Source organism: Dicentrarchus labrax, unplaced genomic scaffold (genome assembly GCF_905237075.1).
Source record: "Dicentrarchus labrax unplaced genomic scaffold, dlabrax2021, whole genome shotgun sequence".
Taxonomy (NCBI): domain Eukaryota; kingdom Metazoa; phylum Chordata; class Actinopteri; family Moronidae; genus Dicentrarchus; species Dicentrarchus labrax.
In genome coordinates this window covers 19,717,419-19,734,863 of record NW_026136704.1, presented here as the reverse complement: position 1 = coordinate 19,734,863, position 17,445 = coordinate 19,717,419, and the positions used below count along the sequence as shown (strand labels likewise).

At 43.4% G+C, this 17,445-nt stretch overlaps 1 protein-coding gene across 2 annotated transcripts in view; it reads right to left on the bottom strand.

The window, feature by feature from the left end:
* Positions 1-2,390: 2,390 nt before the first annotated feature.
* Positions 2,391-17,445, bottom strand: part of sik2b (salt-inducible kinase 2b) — a 43,218-nt gene continuing 28,163 nt past the window's right edge. For both annotated transcript variants that reach the window (XM_051397309.1, XM_051397310.1), the window contains 10 exons: positions 17,185-17,308; positions 13,483-13,709; positions 12,071-12,223; positions 11,437-11,595; positions 9,377-9,608; positions 8,974-9,267; positions 6,745-6,902; positions 5,791-5,904; positions 5,450-5,538; positions 2,391-4,697 (listed from right to left, as the gene is read on the bottom strand). In XM_051397309.1, coding sequence (XP_051253269.1) covers positions 4,055-4,697; positions 5,450-5,538; positions 5,791-5,904; positions 6,745-6,902; positions 8,974-9,267; positions 9,377-9,608; positions 11,437-11,595; positions 12,071-12,223; positions 13,483-13,709; positions 17,185-17,308 — 2,193 coding nt within the window. In that variant the 3' untranslated portion in view covers positions 2,391-4,054. The remainder of the gene's footprint in view (positions 4,698-5,449; positions 5,539-5,790; positions 5,905-6,744; positions 6,903-8,973; positions 9,268-9,376; positions 9,609-11,436; positions 11,596-12,070; positions 12,224-13,482; positions 13,710-17,184; positions 17,309-17,445) is intronic.

The window sequence follows — 17,445 nt, the reverse complement described above, 5'->3', positions numbered from 1 at the left end:
ATGCTTTTTTTTTTTTTCAATAAACCTTTTTTAATCTCAACAGCAAGTTAGCTTATGTGTGGTCAACATCAATGAAGGTAAATATAAAACTGGATTTCTATTGATAGATTGATGTTTTTGTTTTATCAGCAGGAGGTGAAATTATGATACTTGGAAACACGTCCACTAGAATCTTCATGACTTTAGTCTTCAACTAGAGAAATATTGCTATAATACTTTTAAATGGCATACACTGATTGACCAACGAGAAAAAAGCACGGTAGAGAAGCTGATAAAGAAGCTCCAAAACTCCACACGGTGGGTCGTACAGGGAAACTTCTGAGGGACTTTGGTTTTGTACCTTTGTAAAACCTGGCTCTACTTACTTTCGGAAGAAAAGACAAAAAAAAAAAAAAAATACAGAAAAGAAAAAAAGTAATCATCATAAAATAAATGATACAAGGGTCCAACCAGAAATAATGGCGCTATTCAGATTCTTAATTTAGACTGAAAAAAAAGTAAAAGGCACACTGAACACTTTTCACGTTCAACACAAAATTCACCTCGGTGCAAAGAGCGCACTGAAGATTCACTACACCTCTAATTTGTACAAAGAAAGTGTTACTCTTTCTTGGATTAAAATCAACAATCAGATAAAGTGTTACTGTGTCTGGTCTTTCTTTGAAAGAAAATGTGTTTTGTGTCCATTATTGGTGGGGAAGAGAGAGGAGAAAAGGTGTTTCCTACAGATTACGGTTCGTTTCATCTGCCAGGAAACAGCAGAGCAATACAAACCTTTCCCACCTCCACCACAATCACCTCCTCCTCTCGCTACATCTCGTCTTCCCCTTGTTGTCAAAGTGCTCCAGTATTCAACTTCCACAGATCATTCAGTAGCTGTTCTAGCCTGACCATTGACAAAATGAAAGAAAAACAATCACAATATTCACTTAAAAAGGTGAAATCCACCCTTTAATACTCTTACACTGCCAATGTACTGATCTGTAAACTCCAGAATTATTATTTTATGTTCAACCTGTCTCACACTCTTGTATTAGAGTCACTTCTCTTTCTAAATGACATTTACAGCATGACCCACAAACTGGGTGTGAGCTTATTCCTGTCAATAAAATGTGGGTGTATGACCATATAAACATATCCAGCTAACCAGTAGTTTGTAAATTTTAGGGTGGAACTATTAATGCAACCACAAGACCTGTTTTGCAACAGGTCTTGTGGCCACAGTATACTCTGGCCTATTGAGGCCATTGTTGCTGGAGTTATTAGTATCTCTGTAAAACGTCAGAGCGAAATGGTGACTAACCAAGCATTTGCTCTTAGATTCCGAGTGACATCAAAACAATGGGTTTTCTTGACAGATTATACTCAGGAATTTAAAAAGTACACCACTGAAGAACAAAAGAGGCCTAGAAATAAACTGCATTGCCAACAGTGTTAGTCTATTGTGAAGAGGACACAAGTAGACATAAAATGATTCAGCAACATCTTTCACAACCTTGTTTTGTTATGCAAAAGTGCCAAAAAATGACAAAATTATTATTTTTTTTTTTTTGAAACTCAGCTAAATATGTTTGGGTTTTTGACTGTTGTTCAGAAAAGTACATGAAATATGAATACTTGGGGCCCTGAGAAAATGTGACAGGCATTTCCCATCATTTTATCGACCAAAAAACGAATTGATTAGTCAAGAAAATAATTTAGCAGATGATTTCATCATTAGTTGCTGCTCTAGTCTGTGAAACAGTGTTAAAAGCATTTTAGGGTGGATTTCTCCTCCTCACACAGGACTTCAACCACAGTTGGTCCATATTTTCTAGCCGTCGTTTATTTGATTGCGAACTTTAAAATATATATCTGCTCAATCCAGTCTACAGCATGAGAGTGACTGTCTTGTCTGAAGGCTAATCTGACCACAAACACTCCTACAGTTTATCCCACAACCACTGAGGGTCACACAGTCTGGCAGATGGTCACAATCCAATAATCTCATCTCAACCCTCTGACGTTCACCATGTTGTTATTCCAATTTCTAAATCATCAGTAAGTCATCATCTGTGAGAGAAGATACATCTGTGCGCTTCAAGTAGATTGAACAGTCTAAGTGCTGTAAAGAAAAAAAAAAAAAGGAAAAAAAAAAAAAGATCTCTCGTCTTGTTGCTGGCTTGCTGTCAGTCAAAGAGCGGTGGTGAGCCTATAGTCTAAAATCCAGTGTCTGGTGACCGACGTTCTGCTTGTCTTCGTCTCACAGCAGCCCCAACGTCAGAAAGGAAACATTCTTTCATGAAATCTAATGCAGGGAATCTTTCAGGGGTCATTCCATTATTATAAACACGATTCATCAATAAAACAACACAGAGGCATGACTGGAGCACTGAGGATGTAAACCAGAGTTTATCTAACAGCTACAACTGTGCGCTGAGGGAAAAGCACAGTTTGTTTTTATTTTGAATGGAGACGTCAATACAGTGTTTGTATTTTTCACTAATGATGACAAATCATGATTTGACAAATCTGAAGTATGAATTGTGCAAACAAACAATCACACACACTCACACTCACACTCACACACACACACACACACACACACACACAGTCTCCAGGCTTGTCCCTGCGCTTCCAGGGCGAGTGAGTGAAAGATTATCTCCTGGTTACATCATCAGCTCAAGTGATGTCACTGCTGACGACTCATCAGAGGTCCCCGGGAACCAATCAGAGTTGGCTGTACAGGTGAGGCTTCCATTCATAATCCCTCGACATTAAGGATTAATATTGCTTCAGTATTGCCACAAAAATAGAATAATATTGACTGTCTAACATTGCTACTTCTCAACCAAACACAGGTTAATTACATTAGCCCTCATTTATCAGGCCAACGCATGACCCACAATTCAACTGTTAAATAGGCGTGTGGCCATTTTGCCCCGCAAAAACTGGTAAATTGTCCTCATCCTGTTGAATGTAATGACAGCTGGCGAGTGTGCAGTCAGATGGAAAGGGTGAAATAGCAGTTCAGTAGTGTAAGAAATAAATCAGGATCAGTAGTTACGAAAAACACAAGAAAAAAAAAAAACCTGTAGTATTTATGTCATATAGCTTACACAATAGCTTGAAGAATTGTGTTATATCTATTATTTATTAGTTAATGAACTAAAAAATAGCTTGGAGAGAGTTTTTAGCGCTGTAAAAAGCACAAACGTAGCTCAACAAATGGTGCGTTACTGACCAACCTGCTGCTTCACTCAGCATGTTCATGGTATCTGTTCAGACTAATGACAAACAAAAGCGACCTGTTGTTGTTTTTGGAGGAATACTAGTGTTGAAACATATGCACTCATCAATACGGCCGTCATTTTAGCCTTTGAGCTCACATTAGTGTGTGAAATAATTCCTATAAAACACTTTTAACACTTGAATTTGCGGAGATGTTCGTGGTACCGTGATAAATGAGGGCCATTTTCTCTTGTTCAGTTGTTTTTTTAATCTACTGAAATAAAATAAAAATGCACAACAGTGTTTTAAGAACCAGTCTATTGTTGTTGATGGTGTCCTATTTTAAATACAAAAAGCACTGCCAGCCATTGTCCTTTTGGTTGCCTGTCAGTCAGTCCTAAATTAGTTGACTTCCAAACCATTTCTAGGTGAAATGCTTCACTCTGGCAGCCTGCAAGATGTGCAGCACCCCCCCCTCCCCGGGCTGCACGGCGCAGTCCTCACAGGTGGGACAATGTCCATGACAACTGCAGCTTTGCCAAGTCAGCACGGCAAAGCTCACATTGTGCCATTTATCGGACCTGTTCTTGCCTCACAGAGCTGATGACAACAGAGGAGGAGAGGGAGAAAGGGAGGTAGGCTAAGGGAGGATTTTGGTAGAAAGGTTGTCTGAGGTTCGTCACAACTAAGAAATGAAGTTTGTATTAGTCGTACAAAAATTAACACTTCTCCTTCCCTGTTGCTACGCTTGTGGCCTCCACTTATATCTCCATTCTCTCTGCTCTTAGTGCTGTGTGGGTTCTCATTGCTTAATACTGCTTTCTATAAACCCCCTCATCTGGCTTTAGTTGACCAGTACGAAGCCATGCTGGGAGTCCACGGTCTCCATCATCTCACTGTCCAGGAGGGAGCTCTGCAGCTCAGGCAGGCCCAGGCCGTCTGACTGCCCCGGACCAGCCAAAACCCTGGTCATAGCTCCAGCCTCAGCCTCTCCTGGGGCTGGCGGGGGCAGCAAGGCGGGGTCCAGCGGGAACTCATACTGCTCTGCAAGAAGAACCTCAGAGGAAGGCCCCAGGAACTGCTGCTCGCAATCTATAGGGTAGCTGAAGCCCAGGCCGCTGGTAGAGGCTTCATGAGGCTGGGGGTTGTGGAGCTGGTGGTAGAGGTGAGATCCAGGTGGAAGGTGTTGGGTGTAGTGGTGGTGGCTCATGTAGGGATCATAAACCAGGCCCTCGCCTGGTTCCATCAAGGGACTGAGGCTATGGGGGTGGCTGAAGGGAGGCGAAGCCTGAGGGCTGCCCTGCTGCTGGGGCTGAGGCTGGTGGGCAGCTGACATGGGGGGGCCCTGAGGGGAACTTTGAGATGCTGCCAGGTCCAGAGCAGGGCTGCCTGTCGGGTAGGATCCTTCAACTATCTGCATCTGGTTGAAGTAGGCCTGCAGCCCCATGCCCTGTGACTGCTGCAGGTACATCCTCTTCTGGTGCAGTCTGTGGGGAGAGCAGTAGAGCCCACTTAGATCATGACAACACTTAGAATCAACACAAGTGTGAACATAAAGCTTGTAAATTTTATGCATTTGCACAGGTGGGCAAAATTTGGAATGAAAATGCAATTGGGAAACCAAAAACGCTGAATTCAGACAAATTTCCTGCATGTTTTGTTTTGCACATTTTAGCCTGGTTCCGATTCAAATAGGTCGGTTGGGCTCACTGACGGCTGGAGAAACAGTTGACCAATCAGAGCTTAGTAGATGGGATTAAGAGAATGGGGACACCATCCTCCTACATGGCTAGCTTGCTACATTAATGAAAAATAGTGGCAGAAAGATGGTGACAAGCGTGCATGAGATAGACGCATGTGTAACTCGTTACACATAAGGTTAGGGCAAAATAAAAACAAAATAACCCCTCTTCTAACAAGAAGTCAGATAACAGGAACATAATGTCAGAGTGAATGAATGATGTAAAACAAAATGGCCCTGACACCACTTTCATTCCTGGGTGTCTTAAAGAGTTAAATTCTTGTCCGTGTAGCACAGTTAATGACTAAGTCTTCCTTTTTGTATTTATTTGCGATTGCAAATGTTTTTTGCTCTCAATTTCAATCTTCCTGCAGTGAATGGTCACCACAGCTAAACACAAGAAGACTAGAGAAAAACAATGAAAATATTTCATAGAACAGAATAGAAGAAAGAATAAAACCTAAAGTGTGTGAAGCAGACATTTACAGCATGATTTACCTGTGTTCCTGCAGCTGTTGCTCTAAACTTCGAGGAGTCTCCTTACAGAAAAGTTGGCAGCTAGCAGGACTGTTAGCCAAGACGTTGGCCTTTTGGGCAGAAGAGAGACTGGGACTGATGACTGTTGTTTAGGATAATTACCATGGTAACAGACGACAAACTATTACGTTATTGTGGCATCATTGGGAGAACTAATAATCCTTACATTTCCAAATGATATCACAGAGTGTTACACAGAGCAGCCATTTGGCTCGAGAGAGGAAGACAGATCTGTATCTGTATCATTAACTTATACATGAATATAGTCATAAACAGTGAGTGTAGTTGGTGTTAGACTGTACCTGTAGTCTATGAGTCAGGTATTGTGTCTCCAAACTCTGTCTGCGGGACAGGAGAGGCGGATGCGGCCCACCTTGGTATGAAGCTAGGCCCTCCTGCTGCTTGGATGCCACGCCCTTCGACCAAAAGCATACAGCATTAGAACAAGGGATGTTTATGCTATTGTACTTGTACACACATGCATGTGGACACATGATTCCCAGATCTCCTCTCCTGCCGGCTAATAAAGCTGTGTCAGGGTCTGGGTGCTTCATCGTGTGGTCTAACTGGATTATCTGTGCTGTCTCCTGCCCAAATGCCTGTGTGGTGACTGATCAGCCAGATGCCTTTCTCTAAATGGCATGTACCACAGGGATTACACAGTAGTTAAATGAAATGAAAGCAAATTAAAAGGATGATGGTGCCCGAGCATCATAACCAACAAAGAGCTGCGTTATTGCATTATGAGGGATGGATAAAAGGAAAACAACTAGATCTTGTCTGCTTCTATGATTCATTTGTGTGTGTTTGTTTTTTGTTTTTTTACAGGAAAGCCATTGGATCTTTCCTCAAATGATTCCCCTTGCAGTGTGAGTGTATTATTTTTTGTATATGTGTTCCCGTATTTGTATGTGATCAGCAGCTTGGGCCTATTGAGTGCCAGTCACTACTATGGTTAAGTCCGACTGACTTCAACAATGGCTGCATTCACTTTGGCCTAGGCTCCAGGCTCCAGGCCCCAGGCCCCAGGGGGACGGGAGACAGTAAACAAGCCACAGTTGGCTGCCTCTCCCGGGGTTACACAACCGCCTGGGTGCTTGTTTGTTTTTTTTTTGCCCAATATGGGGTGAGGATAGTAGAGTGACTGAGGGTGAGAACGGGGTTGGGAAGAGAAAGCTCTTGAATGGGTTTGAGTGAAGGGTGAGTGTGTGTGTGTGTGTGTGTCTGTCTTTGTGTCATTATTTGCTAAGACTGACCTCCATAAGATTGTGCAAGTGGTGCTGTGGTCCCAGAGGGCCCATGGCGGCCCCTTCCCCAGAGCCCATCTGCTCCACCAGCATCTGTACTTTGTTCAGCTCCAGGATGCCTTTGGTCCTCGCCAAGTTCTGGAGGTGCTGCCGAAACGCAACCAGACCTGAAAAAACAAACAAATCCAAACAATACAAAGTCAACATTCATTCTCAACAGCTGATCAACAGAATCACTTCTCTCTTCATAACAGGATGTCAGAGGCTCTATCCTGTCAGAAAGTCAGGCCAAACTGTCACTGATGTTATCAAACTGGTTGACCGGTTAGCATTTTTCATCGCCTCTACTGACAATGTGACTGGATGTACGTCATGAGCTGCTGTGGGTGTGTGTGCGCATGACAGTATCTCTGTGTGTGTGTGTGCGCAACAGCAAGTGCCTCTGATAAGACCCATCCAGTGGTGACGAGCTGTGGCTGTGAACGACAGGTCCTGACTCACCGTTATGGTGGGAGTTATTTAAAACAAGAGTCAGCAGTCTGACGCAAAGAATCCACTGCAACAACACTCTCCAAAGAGGATTATGAAAAATAAATATAAAAATAACTGTCACCGTAGAGCTAGGGAAGTAAAACACATTTTAAGCTATAATTATAGTTTCTACTTGGCTAAAGCACAAGTGATTTACAACCAGGCAGCAGGCACAGAATAATGTAGCAGTAAAGGAAAAAAATGGAGAGGTAGATAGGTTGCTTAATATTTTCTCTTATATTATGGCTCTATTTCCCTCTGATGTGGAGCAGAGACAAATCCTGCCAACTGAAACTTTAAAAGAAAAGCAAGAGCGGTACAGAGGGAGAAGGAGAGCGAGTGTAACAGAGATGGATAGAGAGAGAGGGGGGGGGGTGAGATATGTGGGCTGAAACCTTCAAATATCTGTCTGTGATTCATAACGTGAATCATCACCGTTGTAGTCGTCAGAGGGACTGAAGAGGATGAGAGAAGGGAAGAGAGAGGAGGAAGAGACAGGGAAAAAAAGTGTGTGAAAAAGAGGAGGGGGGGAGAAAATGACAGAGTCGGAATGAGGCACTTTTATCCGGAAGGCAGTATACGTATGTATGTATATATACATACGTGCATGCGTGCTTGTGTGTGTGTGTGTGTGTGTAGAAGAGTGTGAGGGAGCAGCTGCAGCAGAGGTGTTGCGTCTGTGTTATGAGAATCAATGCTTTTCCTCTTGACTGGCGCTCCAGTGCTCTGTGAATCCTGCAGCCTCAGATATATGCACTATGACACTTTATGCATCAAACTCTCTGTAGCTCGTTGTGACTGAACTTAAGGAGGCATGCCAGATCTGGCATTTAAATGACACTTATATAGAAGACTGATCTGTGATTTCAAAGCCTTTTACGCAACCCGTCTTGTTAACTTCCACTTTAGACAGTGATTTTCTGTATGTCACAGGATGTCATTCAGCAATCTCTAAAGAGTTTCAGCTGTGTAGAAAGAGCAATAGGGATAGTATCATCCAAGAGAAGATCATTGCATCTTGGACTATCAAGTGCTGCAATGATTCAGCAATGCTCCTCTATAACACTGAAGTCAGTTTAAAAATCTAAATGAATCCAGCAGAAACAGATATTTTTATTCCACACATTATTCCTCCTACATTACCCACAATACAATGTGGGTAATTTGGATGTGTTATGCTAGTAGCAGCTAAAATAGCCTAATAGCCCACTATCAAGTCAAAATGAGGGGCGGGTGAAAGCTCAGTTTTTGTACTTTTTTCCATTTTCAAACTTCTCATCTTGAGACCCAACCGCCGCTGACTCAAGTGACATCACTTGAAGCAATTACTCAGATTTCACGGAGCTCCATCTGGAGTCGAAAAAGGCTTTATACTACCTTTGATCACATATACAGTATTTTCCAAGACCTGTAAACCGACTTTCATGTGTAAAATTGGTGCAATTCCACTTTAAGGTGGATTTGTCTATTGCTGATGGTTGGAGAGGAATCATCTCTCGTCCAAATTTCTATTAAAGGTGGCAGAACGGTCTTCTGCATATCGAGGTCGACCCCAAAATGGAGTGCCTGGGTTTATCAGGGAAAATACTTGACCCATTTTGAAGTCTTATTGCATGTAGAGAGGTGGGTAGTTTGAGAAAAAACCGGAGAGAAGAATGAATGATTGTGGAGGAAAGAAAAAGACAAATTAACATCGGTGGTTCTGACCTTGGGTGAGGGAGGTATCAGAGGCACGGCGTCCTTCTCTGAAGCTGATGGGTGAGCGGTTGTGCGCCTCCCTATGCTGGGAAGTCAGGGCGGCCATTGCTGGGTTGGCGGGCAGAGCACTCAAGAAAGGCGTAGGGGAGACGCCGGGGGCAGAACTGTTGCTTGGTACCACTTCACTGAGAGAGGGGGGATCCTCCAGCAGACCCAGGTCGCTGTGCATGGAGCCCATGTCGTAGCCCATGTCTGAGTCCACGCTACCCATGGAGGGGTTGTGGCCGAGAGTGAATAATTTACCTGGAAGACCAAATGTTTTTATTCAATTTCAAGAAATTGATCCAGAAAAACAGCTTTTTTTAGTGACATAAAAGTCTAAACGTCTGTGTTTAATCAGGTGACATCATACCTTGGTTTGAAGGACCTGGCTGGTTGGTCACCTCAGAGAGGGTGTGTCGACGTTGGCCAAACCGAGCTGTCTGATAGGCCGAGAGTAGGTGGGACGGATCATCCTCTGTGTCGGGCTCCTCTGTCTCGATGCCCTCATCGATCGACGTCTCCATCATGTTGCTAGGCGACGAGGTGGAGGACTTGCGGAGGACAGTGGGGGGAGGCAGGGGGTCCAGCAGGCAGCCGTTCACCTGGAGGGTGCGGATAAAGGGCAGGACAGAACAATAACTATACATCCAAAATTGACTATGCCAGGAAGAAAACAGCGTCACATTGAAGGAACCATTGTTAGTCAAATCAGACCTCTAAACACACACAGTGCACACACACACAAACGCACACGCCAGACACACACACATACACACACACACACACAACAAACACACAGAAAATCCATAATTTTCACTAGACCACTTGGATACAAGAAGGCGACCACCATACTGAGACTGAGAGCTCTATTAGATACTCTCCTCCCTCTGTATTCCCTCCACTCACCACAGTCTCATACTGGGAGTGTGTTTGTTTGTTACAGCATGTAGACAGGCCTGTGTGTGTTGGCCTAGAGGTGGAGGGTGGGGATAAAGGAATGCAGGGCCAGGAAGTGAGCTTTGACTGAAAGTGCTGTGTGACTGACACACACACACAAAGATCATCTGCATGAGTGGCTGCAGTAACCGGAAAGCCTGGTGTTGGCCTAGAAAGAGCAACTTTGCCCAATTCCCCATCTGCTTTCTGTAGTGTGCTGGGATAGGAATGCTGTTACTCAACACACACACACACACACACACACACACACACACACACACACACACACACACACACACACACACACACACACACACACACACACACACACACACACACACACACACACACACACACACGAGGGGAAAACGACATTGAGAAATAGACGATTGCAAGGGGTGGGGGTCATAAGGGGAGAGTGAAGTTAAAAGATGAAGAAAAGAAGAGAGAGAAGAATCTGAAAAGAAACAAAAGACAAAAGAACAGGGGAGCCAAAAACCTAAAAAAGAAAAGACGAGCTGTTGGCTGATGGGTAGGAGGGTCACAGCAGCGAGATCGCTGGAGCAGCGCAGCAGCTTCCTGTCCATGTGTGTTCACTCAGCTTCGCATTAGGTCACACCATCATCGTCACAGGACCGCTTACATAACCAGGCTCCATTCACGCAGATAACGCACACTCTGTCTCTCTCTCTGCTTACCACACACACACACAGGGTACATGCACATACACACATAAAAGAACATACACATCCCTCTTTATTGGAGCCAGGAGAGGGGGTGGGATGGAAAAGAAATCTTGAAGAATGATACTGCATGTATGGATGTGTGTGTGTGTGTGTGTGTGTGTGTGTGTGTGTGTGTGTGTAGCCCTGCAGGTGTCTGAGGCCATCAACTCAGACCACTGGTGTCTGTGTTCTCTAATAGTCGGTCAGCTCAACAACAGGCCTGGAGGAAAAGGTCTCTGGTTGGCACAGATCAACAGAGTGTGTGTGTGTGTGTGTGTGTGTGTGTGTGTGTGTGTGTGTGTGTGTGTGTGAGAGAGTGTGCGTGTGTGTGTCTGGAAGTCATGCAGGACAGGCAGCTGTCCTGTCTGATGTGAGTGCTGGCTGAGTTCTTACATAAGAGAACAAGTCAGCTGCACTCTGGCGGGTTGACGGAGCAAGCCAGCACTCAATACCTCAAAGGAGTCTGGCATACGTATGCATGCACACACACACGCGCACACACACACACACACACACACACAGTGTGCACAGACATTTCTGGTTCACAGTGAGTGGGTATGCATATCAAAGCGAATCACTGTCAAGATTATCAGGATAATTTTTCAGGACACACTCGTGCACGCTGATAATGACTGCGATAACCACAACGTCTGTGACCGAAAAGTTGGATGTGAGTGAGCTGTCATATGAGGACAGAGAACGAAGACGCAAACAAAAAAAGACACTCGTGTCCCTGAAGCTTCGTCTTTTTTACTTGTATTGGACCTACTTTGGGCGTGTTGACGTCCTCCACCATGAAATTCTGCTCCAGGGGACATGCAGTCTGGGGGAAGGTGAAAGCATCGGAGGAGGCTTGGGGCACAGCAGGGGAACGCAGCAGACGAACACCCTGCGGGAGTAAACCCACCTGGGCTGAACCACTGGTCGACTGCAGAGAGGGAGAAAACAGAAGAGAAGAGAGTCTTTGACATTACATCAAAAAACCTCCTCCAATATACTTAACAGCATCTTTGATAATACTGCTGCAATTACGACAAAATTGAGCTGCTGTGAATTTGACTTTGTAATCCGAACGAGACACAAAAGCCAGATCCTAGATGGCGAGGGAAATGAAAGAGAAATTGCACAGTGTCGCTAAGAAGAGACAGTTGGCAAAGAAAAGAAAATGAATAATGTAACTGAGGGAGACGCATTAAGATCAAGGCTGGGCGGAAAAGACTGGGAGAGAGCAGGTGAAGACAGAACCTCGCTGGATAAATAAATGAATGGGCCGTGTCTGTCCGTTTGTTTGTTCCCGGGTGCAGATGTGAATAATGGAGCTTTGATCAGGGAGGTGTGCGGATGGTAATCTCTATCCACGTTATTCAGAACCCCCTCGTTGCCCTGACGCCCCGCGTGGTTACCTTGACGACAGTCTGTTCGGCGATGGTGCTGGGCCGTCGCTGGCGGGCGTCGAGCCTCTGTTCGACGGGAAAGCTGCAGCGATGGGCCTTGAGCCGCTCCACCAGCAGGTAATAGATAGCAGCAAAGTGGTTGTAGCTTTTGTTCTGCAGAGACTGAAGGATGACAGACAACATAAATGGTGGCGTCTGTAATTGAAGTCATTACTGCAGCACACCTTTCCATTTTGGATGACTTAACTGTGACAGCTCTTAACATATGCTGAGATAATTCTTTATTTCTTAAAACTGGGTTATTGCAGCAGCTTAAGAGCAGAGTATAGATTAAAAATACAACACATGGAATGTATTAAAAGAAAAGCACGTAGAATACATTGCATATAAATTACAGCCTCCTCATTACACTCATACATGAAAAGACTTCAGTGGTGTTCAGTGAAGGAGTGGATGTATTCTCCTTTTAGTTTCTAATCACATATGATAATTATGATATTTTTGCTCAATAGTGCAAAATAATTTTAGCGATAAATTAACCATTAGACTGCCATTGTTTTAACATGGCTGAGTTTTTATTGGTATTTGTTATTGATCTCTCTTTCTAAGTAAGTAAGTTGTGACTTTTAGGGCCTGGAGCACGTTTACCCTTTATCTTTATAATTTATCTTTTATCATGTTTGTATCGTATTTGTCTATTGTCTGACTTGTTTGTTGTTTTTCTATATTTGTCAAGAGGTATGCCTTACCTTTTACTGCAAACCAAATCTTCTTATGGGTACAAATAAAGTAACCTTGAACCTTGAACCAGAGTGTCTCATTCACAGGACAAATTCAGAATATTTTTAATTCATCAGTATATCAATCATCATTACAGTAAGTTCAATTTTAGTTTCTAGGTAAGATTTTGATTATTTAGGTTTTTGTAATTAAATTTTCTTACCGTTTCTACCTCTTTAAGTGTCCTTATATTGTTTGTTTAGTGATTCATGTGTTGACTTAGCTGCTGTTATTGCTGCAATTTCCCATTGGGATGGATAAAGTCTATTATTAGGAAGGGACATTTCACAAAACACACTTTGTTTTGTACTTTCCCCCACTAGCTGGTCTAGGTAACAGCCAATAGGGTGAGAATAAGGCAGAAGGAAGGCCCCATTCTTGGGTTTGCCTAGGGACAAGAAAAAGGACCTTATTCTCTCTATTTTTATCCAACTTGTATCTGTTTGTATGTTGTTCAATTGTACTGCTGGGCACTCACTTTCATCATTCTGCATAAAGTAAAATGTGTTCTGCATGCGTTTAAATTGATGTGTATATCCATTGTCTATTATGTTACAGTCTGAAGCTAGGACCTTAACCCCCCCCCCTTCATTTCATACCCCTGTTGAATAAATAAAGCAAACACCTCCCTCAGTCCTCACCTCTACAGTCTTATGCTGGTCAATGCCAAGGCTGTGCATCAGGCGAAGGACCTGTTCACTGTACTCTCCCACGCCCACCTCGCCCTCAGCGGACAGAGGTTGTTGGTACAGTACAGGCCGCTGTACGGGAACATACAGAGCCATCCATTTGTGCTCCTTGATCTGGGCCACAGACAGACGCTTCGATGGGTCCAGGACCAACATCCTGCGGATCAGGTGCTCACAGTCTGGGAGGGGAGGAAAGAACAATCATAGAGGACGTGATAATGTTTTTATAGCCTTTCATACTTTGGTTCACCACTTTTAAAAAAAGGAAGTGTACGTTTATGTTCTATACACCGGACAATTCTTGTATAAGCTACAGTGAAGCAAATTAAGCCACAAAGCATCAAGTCCACGTCAAAGTAGCCCAGATGAAGTGATGCAGAAATAACACTTAAAATCTGCTAAATTCTTCTGCGTCACTTCTGAACAGTGCGTCTATACTCTTTTCTACTTTCCTCCCCTCCTGATGAGAGCTCCTCACCTCTAGTTAGTGGCTAGATGAGTTTGACGTCAGACACAGCTGGGTTCTTAACAGGATTACAGTTCCCCTGGCTGTGCCGCTTTGGCCTGCCTGCACTCCTACTGCCTGCACTGCATTCCTGCCCGCCACACGGCATCCTTACCCATATACCCTGCTGCTATGGTCTTAAAGGAAAACAGGTGTAATTTCAGAAAATTAACCCTGGAATATATTTTTTGAAAGAGTTTGCAGTCTGATTGAAAATGCTACTGAAGTATTTTTAAAAACCTCAAAACAAAACATGATTCACATGCCATTAAGTGACTCCAGTTGTTCTCTTTTTGAAGTACTCTGTGAAATCTAATCATCATATTGTTTTTCTTCCAATTTGAACACTTTGAATAACACACAGTGAATAAACAGATCAGATATAAATTAAATTTTTGCACACATTAGTAACATTCTGCAGGTTGCCTTATTTCTTCTGCTCTACCGATGTGTACAGATGTCATGTCTAGGAGAGAGACCTCAGCAGTTCATAAGCCCAAAGGACCTGCCTGCCAACATTAACTCCCTGCTTCACATTCTTCCCAGTCACCCTGCTGGTCTCCTACCGTCTGCTTACATCACATTTTCTCTACCTTTGTGGCTGGCGGTTTAGCAAACTACCTTTTTTCCCCATTATGTGCATAATCCGTGTGCCCTTCACTGTACTTTTACATCATGCTGTGGCAACTTAGCAGCTTGTGCAGCTGCTGAGTTACAACCTGTTTCACATACAATACAGTGTAATTTGTTTGACCCAGAAGTTACTCTGCTCGTTGCCACAGCCGTGTTTATAGCAACAGCTGAAGCTGAGCAAACTTTTCAAAGCTACTAACCACCAGGGATGCTTGGACTATGTGAAGGGGCCAACACTGCATAACCGTCTAGCTGGCTGACTGATTGACACACTGTTCTTAGCCAGTACGTTACACCACCATGACTCAACCACAGAACCATCCAAGTTAACACTTGCCATGACCCAGTGGTGTAGAGTTACACCGCGTCCCCCAATGAAGGAGAACAGCACTCTGTTGCGAGAAGTTTAAGAGCAGTAGAGAGTAGGTTTGAGGCTGACTTTCTGTTATCTACTTAGTTGATTTTATCATATGCAGGAGCTTAAAAATATCAGATTATAACCATTATATATAAAATGTAACCACCATGCCTGTGTGTTAAAATGAGCATAAACCCTACAAGCTGATATAAGTGAAATGCAACACAAGCTGCAATTGAAGGCTTACAAACATTTCATTTCATTTGAATTTCAAAAACAACACCCTGTTTTGTTTCCGTGTGGGCTGTGATGGGCTAGCTGTATTGCTGCAATGCAAGACAGAGGGAAAAAAATGCCACAAGCTGCAACACAAGCAGCTGAGTTTCACAAGGCAAAGTTGCATGCAAAGTGTGTATTTATATTTCCAGTTTGTGCTGAAACCAATTAGCAGATTAACAGAAAACTGTTTTGCAAATAATTTAGCAAAAATTCATGTGTTGCTTTTCTCAGTTTTATAAAATTGTTAATTCAATATCTTTAGCAGTGACTGACAAAACAAGCAATTTGAGAACATCCTCTTAGACTTTTTACAATAGTCTTACATTTTGTAGACCAAATGATTAATTGATTAACCAAGACAATACCAGTAGTTGCTTCACCCTGCAGTTTGCAGTGAGTTTCTGCTGCAAATGATACAAACTTTGGGATTTGGTTGTTTGTTGTTCTGGATAACATAACTCTAAGCAATTCTGTACTACCATCTACCAGTGTGCAACATGCAACAGCAGGGGAGACATAAGACATCTACTGTTGTTATTAGGTCAGTAAGTTGGGAGTAGACCAAATTTACAGTGCTGAGATGTTCTAGTAAGAATTTACTCTGCAGTGCTAGGCTGTGCTGTGTACCACAGCACTGGCCGGTGAGAGAAACAAGAGGAGATGAGATGGATGAAGAAATCGGCACACTCTGTTCCCCTTGTTCAGGGAACAGGGGCTGGACTGGGGGTGGAGAGGCGGGTTTGAGTGTCAGTTTGGCCACGGTGCTGACATTACACTCCTACATTCCCCTTATGTCCTAATTGTTTCAACAGGAAAAAAGAAAAAAGAAAAAAAATCTGGTAAACTCTCTCACCACACCCCCCGTGGAGAAAGTGCTACAGACTTGCAGATGGGATACGGAGAAACAAGACAGGAGAAACAGACAGAGCCACAGACGGACAGGAAGATGTCTCACAGATAGAGAGCATGAGTCAGACAGACGTCCAAACAGACAGGCAAAGTCTCCTCAGAGAGACAGACAGGCGAGCTGCTGGAAGGCATCACTGGCTTTTCCCCAGGTTACATAAACAGCTCCAGCTCTGGACTTAATCTGCTGCCAGATAGCTAGCGCAGCCGCTAACAGCAGGGCTGTTTTGAGACAGTTAGCCAACCTGACTCACCCTGCAGCCCGCGAGCACGCACATACACACTGCCGCACGTACACACATTACAGAGGACAATGACAGAGTGGCTCTGTATCCCCTTCAAATGAGTGTGATGCTCTCTCGTTAATGAAGTGACCCCCTGACTGGTTACAGCTGCAAGAGAGTCTGCCAGCTAACGTTCATGTATGTATGGTGACTCAAATAGGAAAGCGCAATCTTATTGTCCCTTACAGGAATTGTCATGCCATTCCTGCCTCAGTTCGACTACACACCGTCATAAGAAAAGACTGGAAGGTGTATACAACAAATAGGGCAGCGTGATATTGTAACACCGTCATATTGGCATTGTTTTACCAGATATTTTGGTTCTGATATGATTCATGATTAGTGTAGGAAGTATGATTTTGTTTTATCTTCACTGGAAAAACAATTAAAATCATGATAATGTGACATTTGTTGGGGTCTGCACCAAACAAACATGATATTTTACATCTGGAGAACAAGATTTGTAGGCCAGGGCTCTTTAGAACTACAGTACTTCATTATAATGCTCTTTGTCACACATTTTATCTTCATCAAAAAAATACAGTTTTGATATTGAACTTGGCCATATTGTGATTCATTGTGCAGCCCTACTCATAAATACAAATGTGTGTGAATTTACAGGAATTACAGCAGTTGGCATAGTCTCCTATCTTATATTGTGTTTAATATCCCAAACAGTCTCCTCTTACCTTCAGTCATGAAGTAAGGGATGCGAAACCTTCCTTCTAGGACTCTCTGTCGAAGCACAGGCAGAGTGGGCCCATCGAAGGGCAAAGCGCCACACACCAGCACATATAGCACCACCCCCATACTCTGTGAACATGAAAAGATGCACACATAGAGAACAAGGTCAAAGCAGTAGATAAATCAATCAGAGGTGTCTGCATGTGAATAAAGACAAGATTATTGTTTGCCTTCACAAGTTTACACACTGTCAGACAAATACACGG